Source organism: Centruroides sculpturatus, unplaced genomic scaffold (genome assembly GCF_000671375.1).
Source record: "Centruroides sculpturatus isolate CEXI.00-Female unplaced genomic scaffold, Cexi_2.0 scaffold261, whole genome shotgun sequence".
NCBI classification, from domain to species: Eukaryota; Metazoa; Arthropoda; class Arachnida; order Scorpiones; family Buthidae; genus Centruroides; species Centruroides sculpturatus.
This window is the reverse complement of record NW_019384426.1, coordinates 548,642-558,641: the sequence shown is the minus strand read 5'-3', so window position 1 is coordinate 558,641 and position 10,000 is coordinate 548,642. Positions and strand designations below refer to the sequence as shown.

Sequence of the window (10,000 nt, the reverse complement as noted above, 5' to 3'; positions counted from 1 at the left end):
CAGGGGTCGGCAACCTGCGGCTCGCGAGCCACATGCGGCTCTTTGAATGTGAAGCTGCGGCTCTTTAGTTCCATACGCAAATATTATTTATTTTATAAAAAAAAAAAAAAAAACATTTAAAAATCGTTCTGAATCAATTAACGAGGATTAGGCACTGATTCTATCTCTCAGCCACTTGTACTCGCTTTTCACCGCACCCCTCCCCCGTGACACGCATCGTCACTGTCGTCAGTCAGTCAGAAGCTCTCAAATGACGCCGTCATCGGATGTTTCTATGAGGTTTAATTCGCTTTCGACGCAAGACAATTTTTCTTATGAATAAATAGATTAGTTTCTTTTTATCAAAAAACTTTATTTATGCAAGTACTATTTATTGTTGGCAAGAAAAAAATTTTGTGGCTCTTTAAAAACTGAAATTTTGTAAATTGTAATTTTTGGCTCTTCCGACTCAAAAGGTTGCCGACCCCTGCTCTAGACGAGTAATTCCTATTGAAGCACTGAAGCTTCTTTCATACTTTATTTTCAGGTCTTCCTTTGAATGTAATTTTGTTACATTTTCATTGTTTTCATTAAGCAAATGCTGTAAAGAGTAGAAGTCTGTTTATGTTTATGTTTTAAGCATTATTTTTGTTATTATTTTGTTTTTTGGGGGACATTTTATTACATTTTTAAGGATGGAAAACTCCCAAAAACCGTAACAATACTATTAATTCAAAATTAAAACATTCACTTGAATACGTGATTGATCCCATAACACTCAAATATGTAAATAGGATTGTATGCCAGAAAAAAGACAACACAACAGTTCAACAGAGAGGTGTATAGCTCCTGAAAGTGATCTTGAGGGTGTGAAAGCTAACTACTTTGGACCAAACTGTCTGGCATTATTTTTGGTAAATTGCTTAACTCATAAGAGGTGTATTCTTTGTTTTTGAATTTAGTGATACTGGTGGAGAATTAATTAACTGTATGTCCAGAGTTGGGAAAAAGAATTTCTCTTTATTGATTGCTTTTTTATTTTGCTTGTTTGAATATTTGAAATATATATTTATTACTAACTTCTTATATATATATAAACAACAAGAATAATTATAAACATTATAGTTCAACTTAATAAATATTGTCATAAATTTTTGCTTATATAAGTGTCATTTTGATTTTTTTGTAATTCTTTGTCTTCCATTAAGTCACAGGAATTACTCACCACAACCCAAGTCCGTGCTTGGTACTTGATAGAATCCCAATTTTGTGTAACACAACTTTTTTCAGACATAGTTTTGATCGCATGAGATGTTACAATACTAACTGACAGTTTTTTCAAAATAGCTGAAATTACTAAGTAATAACTCATAATATTAATGCATTTGTAAACAAACAGGTGTAACTGTGTAAGATAATTTTATTCAAGAATTACAAAAAACATGAATTCAAAAACGTTCGGATAATTTGAAAATGTGTTGTTTTGGTCCTTGAGTTTTGAAATAATGAGGGTTTTACTGTAATATTTTGGACAATTGTAAATTTATCTGTTATAAATGACAACAGAATCATTTGATAGTATTTATAATCAATAAATATCTAAATAAACTTACTGTTCAAAATATTTAGTAGAATTATTATATTTGAAATACATGTCAAAAACAATCCAAGTTCTTCTCATTATAAAAACAAAATCAAAAGACTGCTTTAATGGAGTCTAAAAAATGAAAAAAAATTTTCATATTAGTATACACCAGTGTATATAATAGCTTCATTACTTTAAAGTACTAACTTTAGAATAATGAAGCCATCATTGGATATCTTACAAATATGGTGACAGAAATTTTGGTATTTCAGAATTTCTGTATTATCGTGAAGTAAGCATGCCAAGATTATGAGAGAGAGACTGGCAAAGTGGCATTGCAACACTCAATTCAGATTAATCTGATACAATTTACATTTTCATTGGATTACTAAAAGCTATATTGTTGATATTTTTGTATTTATATTCTTTCTACAAATTATTTTGCACTTCATACTTTGTATAATTGTTCTTTCTCTCAGAATGGAAGCTAATCTCTTGTATTTTCTTAGTTTTTTCATAAACATATTAATTTCTTATATTTCTAATTTGTTTATCTTATAATTAAATCTCCTGCAAAACTGTTTATTAGTTTCACTGCAAATCTTATCAATGAATTATGCAATTATGTATGATATATGCTTCAGCAATCCACACTCCAAGATCTGAGTTAAAATCCAGAAGTGTTGCTCATCAATGGAAGCAAGTAAAAACAGATGTTTAGTCAGATGCAAACCAAGCAATATCAAAGCAAACTGATCGGAGGTGATGTCAAACAAAATTTGTTCAACTGTCATAGAGTCGACCATCAATTGCCCAATCAATGACTATGACTCTATGTCCCTTTGACAAAAACTAGATGGTCTCTTTAATGACTCTTAGATGCAAGAAGCTAGATTTTTCAGGCAATCATCAGAGATGCTCTTGTGCAGTGAAATATTTATGGCACAAGAAATTCTCTACAGCAGTGAAATATTTATTTTGGCTATAAGCTGCAATTTTGATTTGGAAAGTTTCTTGACTAATTATCATACATATGAGGTCATTATACCAAAATAATTTAAATGATTGAAACTATAAAACACATATATTGCTTATTAATTTATTGCCAATAAAAAACACAAAAGAGGCTGTACACAAAGCTCTAAACAACTCAATTTTCATCATTTTGTAAACAAACTACCAAGCAATAGTTCATAAAGGGATAGATAAAATGTTCATTGGTTCTTTAGAACTAAGTGATACTTTAGGTTTCATCGATAATCTATCCAAAAACAGTTGGCGAAATCTGAAACTGACAAAAAACCGAGGCAATTATTTCCATATGAATCAATGTAAATCCAATTAATTCATTCTAGACACTCCAAAATACATACCAAAAACACATTTTACAGAGAATAAATATAGTGTTTAATAACAAAGATAATAAGAAATTAATATAAAATGAATATAAAAGACTAATGTAAAGAATAAATGAGCGTTCAACATGGAATTTCCCAAGATAGAGCTAAAAGGAAAGGAAAGCAATGGAATTGGGCGTATTCAAAATCTCAGTATCAATCCAGCAAGATACTGCCAGAAGTGATGCAACTGCTGGCGTTTTCTATAGAACAGAAACGCTGACTGCCTGAAATTTCAGGAGAAAAAAACAATAAAACTGGAAAATGATGTGGGCTTCCACATTACATTAAATTTATTTTTGAACTTATTTAAATAGAACAAAAGCAGAAAAATAAAAATTTTGAAAAGAGAACTAGAGATAAAGACTTTTTAAATTTCCATAGGAGTTTTAAATAATTAAATCAATCCTAAGCTTACACTTTAACAACTAAAAAAATTATGTGATGTCTTAGGTTAATATATTAGTATATTAAAATATTCTATTAATTAATGTATTAACCGTATATTAATTTATTCAGAGTTTATTCATCAACAAATAAATTCAATTCAAAATTGTCAACCCAAAATAGAGCTCTTATGAGCCTCATGGAGGTTGCCATCTTATTTGCTGGTGTATCGAGCACCAAAAAAGACACTTGCAGCAATCAGAAGTCATCTGAGATTTTGAACAGAGGTGCTGAGAAGTGCTGGCTGCATGATGAGATTTTGAATATGCCCATTGTTTGGCTAGACACGTGGGAAATGCTCACACAACAAGAAACAATGCCACACTGAGCAGGAAAAAATGTGGTTTTGCAAAATTAGCAGTGAGGTCATGTGGGCACGCCAATGAAATCCGAGGCAACCAATGAAAACAGAGAAATTTTGCAAAAAAAACATGGACGAAAACCAAAACCAATGATAACCGAGGTATCACTGTACATCATGAGTGATTCACAAGAGTCAACATCACCAGATTGTCAAAAGAAAAGTTATATGGCCATAAAAATTGCCTCTGACATCACACTGAAAGCAACCACATTGACTAGTTTGCACTGGGCTTTATACTGTGCATAATACAGGCCATATAATTCATCTTCTGATAATAGAAATCCAAAATTAATTCAAAACTGTACAGACTAATCATGAAAATTATCTTGATTATCAATCCATGACCCTACAAAATGGCATCATACAATGTGTATATATTCTATGTAATCCAATTTGGTAGATTTATAGATAAATAATCAAAGTTAACAGTTATATTAACTACAAAAACAAGTTTTACAAAGAAACGTACTTGCTTATCTATGATCAAAACTGTATAAAGTTAAAAGTTTTTCAAATCTATTCATATGACTATTTATCCAATGATAAGTAATGATAAGTGCAATGCTTAATTTCCCTTGTGATTATAGAAGATAAAAGATCAATAAATTAAATTAACATTCTAATTCTTTATTGTAGAGTTTTGTTTTGAAAAGAAAAAAATAACAAAATAAACAAAATAAACTAATAAAATAATGCTTATTGATAAGATTCGATAATGTTCGTATAATTAGATATTTATATAAAGACACTGGTGCAATTACAGCTGTGTTTCAGCAAAGAATTTTATTGTTTCAAGACCAATTTTTAGTGCCAATTTAAGAAAATTTTAATATAATCAACAATATTCATTTTAACAAACATTGCTAAACCCGATATATAATATAGCTAAACACCAACCAAATGCCGAAATTCTATCGGGCTAGAAATTAGTCTAGTTTAAGGCTAATTACTAAATGAATATTTTAATTCATTTTAACATTCTCTTACATATGAATGAATTTCATTTATTTTTCATAGAATGGGACATTTTGATGATGGAAATCTATGTTTATATGAGTATGTAGATGGTGCCTAATGCCTCCCTCTAGTGCCAAATTTATTTGTAATTCATAATTAATATTTCCAAATTACAACCTGATTATTTACGCCAATCATAGGTGTCTATTTGATAAGCATCAGGTTTCGATAGATGTTTATATCTGAAATCTATGTTTAAATATAACATGCAGCAGAATGTTTATGATAAAGTGCAAGTCAAAATATCCAGGATGTGTAGCTAATTAATTTAAAATAGTTATCTTTATATTATTCTGTTTGTTTTTTACTGTTTTAATGATAAATTATGTTGAAAATCCAACATAATTTATCATTAAATTATCATTATTATTATTCATATTTTAATTGTTTAACAAAGTTAAACAATTTCAAGTCTATAGACTCATCTTCAGAGAAAACACAGAAAAATAATTTTAATTAGGTTATTAGTTAAATTATACTAATTACAGTCACATTCCTTTGTAATTAATTTTATATTGACACTCTGTTGGATGCTCCCTAATAAATGAGTATGTAGACTGGGAAATGATTGGGATTTAAATGAGACAAAAAAACTGACATTTTAATGCTTTAATTTGCTTAGTTGCTCCAATACACAGTTTTTATTTATTTATTTTCTAAGAATGAAGCAGTCTTTTGTCTCTATTAGTTTATATAGACTAAAATAACTTGCAACTTACAATATAAAGCTAGTATTGCTAGCTCATTATTTGCAAATAAGCAAAATCCAGCTCTAATATCAAGCAAGACTTTCTAGATCAGTGGTTCCCAAAGTGGTTGCTACTGCCCCCCTGTGGGCAATGAGTAAATCTAGGGAATAAAAAAAAAAACAAGTGGGTGGCAGGGAGCACTGGAGACAGGATACTGAGCAGTAACTAAAGTATTAAGTTCATTGACAACCTTTCTTTTGTTGGATAAGAAGAAACATTGCATTTAATGGCTTTGAGTGGATAACAACTTATGGTAAAGATACAAACCATGAGATTTGCAGAAATGTTTTTCTAGAAATATGTCCAAGCATTTCTCACACAAGGAAAATGGTTAGGAGGCATTGGAGTATGGTTGGGGAGCATTGCATATAAGTTTATGGAACTAAGGGATGGTGGCTCAAAAAAGTTTGGGTATCACTAGATAATGAAGATCCAAAGCTTCCATCTCTTTAAAACATATCATACAAAAGATTGAGCTTTTGTATGATATTTTTTAAAGAAATTTCAGGAACATTATTTTCCTCAATCACAAAACTACAGACTACAATGCCAACAGGAAATATTCTTGGAGATAATCAGATGGCCAAGTGGTTAGGGTGCCAGTCCACCACTCTGAGTACCCCGAAACAAATCCGGATGGGTCAAAAATATCTTCAGGAAATTTCTAGAGGTTGTATGGATATGTTGGAACCTGTCCCTCGCCACCCAGTTGACCAGTTGTCCCACATCACCCATTGTGAGCCTGGCCAAATACATAATGGGCTTGCTAAGAAAAAAAGCCCTCTTAATGACCACAAGGTGGAAAGAGTTAAAAAAGGTCATACCCTCAAAAAACCCCATTAACAATTCCTTCAACTGTAATAAATGTAAATATGTACATCCAAAGTGAGATTTGAACCTTTAACAAATTAAAAGTAATGTTTTCTTCGGGTTAATAAATTATTTTAAATTTTCTCTTAATTAAAACTCCGATTAATGTTTATCTTAGAACAAAACAAGTAAAATAAAAAAAATCTTTATTCTTGATAAAAATTAGGCAAGGCTTGAACAATACTGTACATGTTTACATCTTGGCAAGTGTCAGATGTTTGATGCCACTTATCCAGAATGTAAGTAACTTGATCCATTCAGTAACATATACAACAACCCAATTAACTTGTAATGTCAATCTGCCATATTATTTATCAGGCTATTTTAAGGCTAATGTAATAATTACATTTAAAGCAATTTGGTAGAGTAACTGGTAATGCAGTTGCACTGTAAGCAGGAGTTGTAGGTTTGAGTCCTGCTTCAGGGTTAATGTTTACAGTACTTCTGAAATATTCTAAATTTAAATTAAAAATTAATTTAGTTCTAATTATTAAATCTATCATTATAAGGTACCTCTAGCCAAACTACTTTATATGTATTACATTAGATCATGGTCCCCGACCCTATGCCTATGGGCACTATAGCGCCCACCGCTGTGCAACACGATAAAAATATTTCAGTTTTCAATAAAATGCTATGTAAAAGTTTTCTCATTTTTAGTGATTAACCACACAAAAGTAGAAATGGCATCCAACACAGATAAAAGCACAAAGCGAAATGCAACTGATCTCTTTTTCCCCTTGCGCCAAATCTTTGCCAACCTAATTTCCCATACCTAAAATGAAATGAACCATCTGTTTCTATGGTTGTCGTGATGACAACAAAGACATTTGTCTCGTGAGAGACAGACAGTACTGTGGTTTGTGCTGTGAGATAAACATTCATTCAACGTATCTACTTCATTATTTATTCATAATTATATGCTCATATTTTTTGTATACTTTGTTGTTTTTAAATACTTCCTTATTTTTACCCCAAAATGAGTAGATCAAGTAAAAGACAACGGACCTATAATTTTAATACTGAATGGGAACATATTGCTTCGTCAATTTAAAAGACAAATGTTATTTGTTTGGTGTGTGGAAAAAGCGTCGCAGTGTCGAAAAAACATAATGTTGAATGTCATTTCCTGACAATTCATGCTACTTTTAAATAGAACTATCCACTTAAATCTGAAATGAGAAAGAAAATAGATCAGCTAAAATCAAATCTGTCCATTCAATAGTCAGTTTTCACTAGGCCTGTGTTAAGATCTAAAAATGCCACTATTGCTTATTCTTTAAAAATTTCTCACATACTCGCAAAAAAGAAAAAGCCTTTCCAAGATGGTGAGTTGTTAAAAGAAGCATTTCTTACTGGTGCCGATTGCTTATTTGAGGGATTTTCCAACAAACATGAGATCATGTCAGCAATACAAGACTTACAGTTGACAGATACAAGAAGAATACAAGCCATTTCAAAGGACATGCAAACTCAGTTAAAGAGTAACTTGGAAATATGTGAGTGGTTCTCACTACAATCTGACAAAGCTACAGACATATCAGACAGAGCACAGTTAGCAGTTATGATGAGAATGGTATTTAGTGACTTTACTATAAAAAGAAGATCTACAACCCATGAAAAGATGAACAACAGTTGAGGATATCTATAAAATATTTATAACATATGCAAAGTCAATAGATATGCCTCTCCAGAAGCTGTCTACAATAACCACTGACAGGGCACCAGCAATGGTTGGTAATGTCAATGGATTTATTGCCCTCTGCATAAAAGATGAATAATTTCCAAACTTTATGTCATATCACTGTATTATACACCAGGAAGTTTTGTGTGGTAAAATACTACCCTTCGGACATGTCATGAAAATAATTACAAAAATAGTCAACTTAATTCGTGCAGCTCCTTTGCAACACCACCTTTTCAAGGCCCTATTAGAAAATCCTGAAGATCCTGATCTCATTCTACATACTCAAGTATGTTGGCTCAGTAAAGGCAAAGTTCTTGCTAGATTTGTAAATTTAATTGAAAAAATAAAAAATTATCTCAATGCCAAAAATCAAATTTTTTTGAATTTTTTGTAATGAAAATTGCATCATTCAAAGAAATTACTATATAGCTCTTTATGGGTAGGAATATCATTGAAAATTAATGAAAACGATAAAACTAAGAAATGCTAAAAATAAAAAAATATATTTAATTATAGGATAAAAATATTTACATTTGTTAAATTTTAATAACAGCATCAGCCGAATGAAGAGTTTAAAATAAAAATATTGTTTTTTACTAGAAGAATATAAAATGAAATCAGTAAGGAGTAGAGCCAAACACACTTCAATCTAAAGAGGAAGATCAACTACTCAAACCCAACAATAAATTACTAAGTCTGATCTGTTAAGGCAATAAAAAACCTAAAATAAAAATGACAGAAATCACTCAAAAAAAGATGTGCCCATACGAATACATCTGTCAGAACAGAGCAGCGTAGTTACAGATAAATCGTAGCAGCGTCTCTTCTATTGCTTCTAACTAAATTAGCAATAAAATAATAGTAGAGTAACAAGTACATGAAGATCTAAAGATGAAGCCCGTGCTTTAAAAGGTAATATTATTATAAATGACTGTGTTTTAACAATGTATAGCTTATATAACCTTTATGATGAACTCTGTTAATTAACAGTGCAAGAGTATGGAAAATAAATTAACTCTTTAAATAACACTTTAAAATTTCTTTAATTTTTTTAAAGCAGTAAAATTTTATGTGTTTTCAGGAATTTTCAGTCTGTTTTTCTAGAATTTTAAGCTATTTTTGTATCAGAAATTTGATTTTCAAGTTTTTAATACCTTTTTGTTCATATTTTATGCTGCAATGGTACAAATATTTCAATTAAAACTTATTTTAGTTGGAATTTTTGTTAAAAATCTGAAAAACATCAATAAGTTATCATCAGTAACATATAAATAAAGAAAATAAATATTTTAATAAGTACTGTAAATACATGCCAAGTTTCCATGTTATCAAGTTAATAAAGGAAACATTTTAAAGTCAAATATTTGAATTATTTTAACGTTAAACATAATACTTACCGAATAGCAAGCATGTTAAATATATAAAAAACACTTTCTTCATTATTGAAAGTATTCAAAAAAACATTCACAGAAACTGAACAAACGTTAAAACAATACAGCAGTCGTCATAACTTGTTGTGATAGGTGGTTCCGGTTATCAACGCCAGGTGGCGCGGCTATAATTATTAGTGGAAACATGGTTCGTTCATTTAGGGTTATTTGTAGCACATTAAATATATTAAAATATTTTTTTTTAATTTTATTTATGTATAAATATTTAGNAGCGGAAATAATTCTTTCATACAAAAAATAAATTTTCTGTGGATTTCTTAGTTGCATTTGAATCGGAACAAGGGTATCAAAGGAGTTAAATCGAGTGGTGGAGCTACAAAGTCAGCTGTGAGAAGAACCTGCAAATGCTTTGCTGAGATGGGATTGACAAAAACAACTCCAAGAACAGACAGAAAACCAAAATTAACTGAGCATGATATGAGCAGAATCTGTTGTCTCTCCCTGCAAGACTGTC

At 30.5% G+C, this 10,000-nt stretch overlaps 1 protein-coding gene across 2 annotated transcripts in view; it reads right to left on the bottom strand.

The window, feature by feature from the left end:
- LOC111619585 (heparan-alpha-glucosaminide N-acetyltransferase-like) overlaps positions 1-9,623 on the bottom strand; it is a 47,422-nt gene extending 37,799 nt beyond the window's left edge. The window contains exons 1-2 of one of the 2 annotated variants that reach the window (XM_023361341.1): positions 9,493-9,616; positions 1,593-1,696 (exon numbers count right to left, since the gene is read on the bottom strand). In XM_023361341.1, the coding sequence (XP_023217109.1) occupies position 1,593 (1 nt within the window). In that variant the 5' untranslated portion in view covers positions 1,594-1,696; positions 9,493-9,616. Of the gene's footprint in view, positions 1-1,592; positions 1,697-9,492 lie in introns of both variants that reach the window. The other variant, XM_023361338.1, reaches the window with a different exon arrangement.
- Positions 9,624-10,000: the final 377 nt, after the last annotated feature.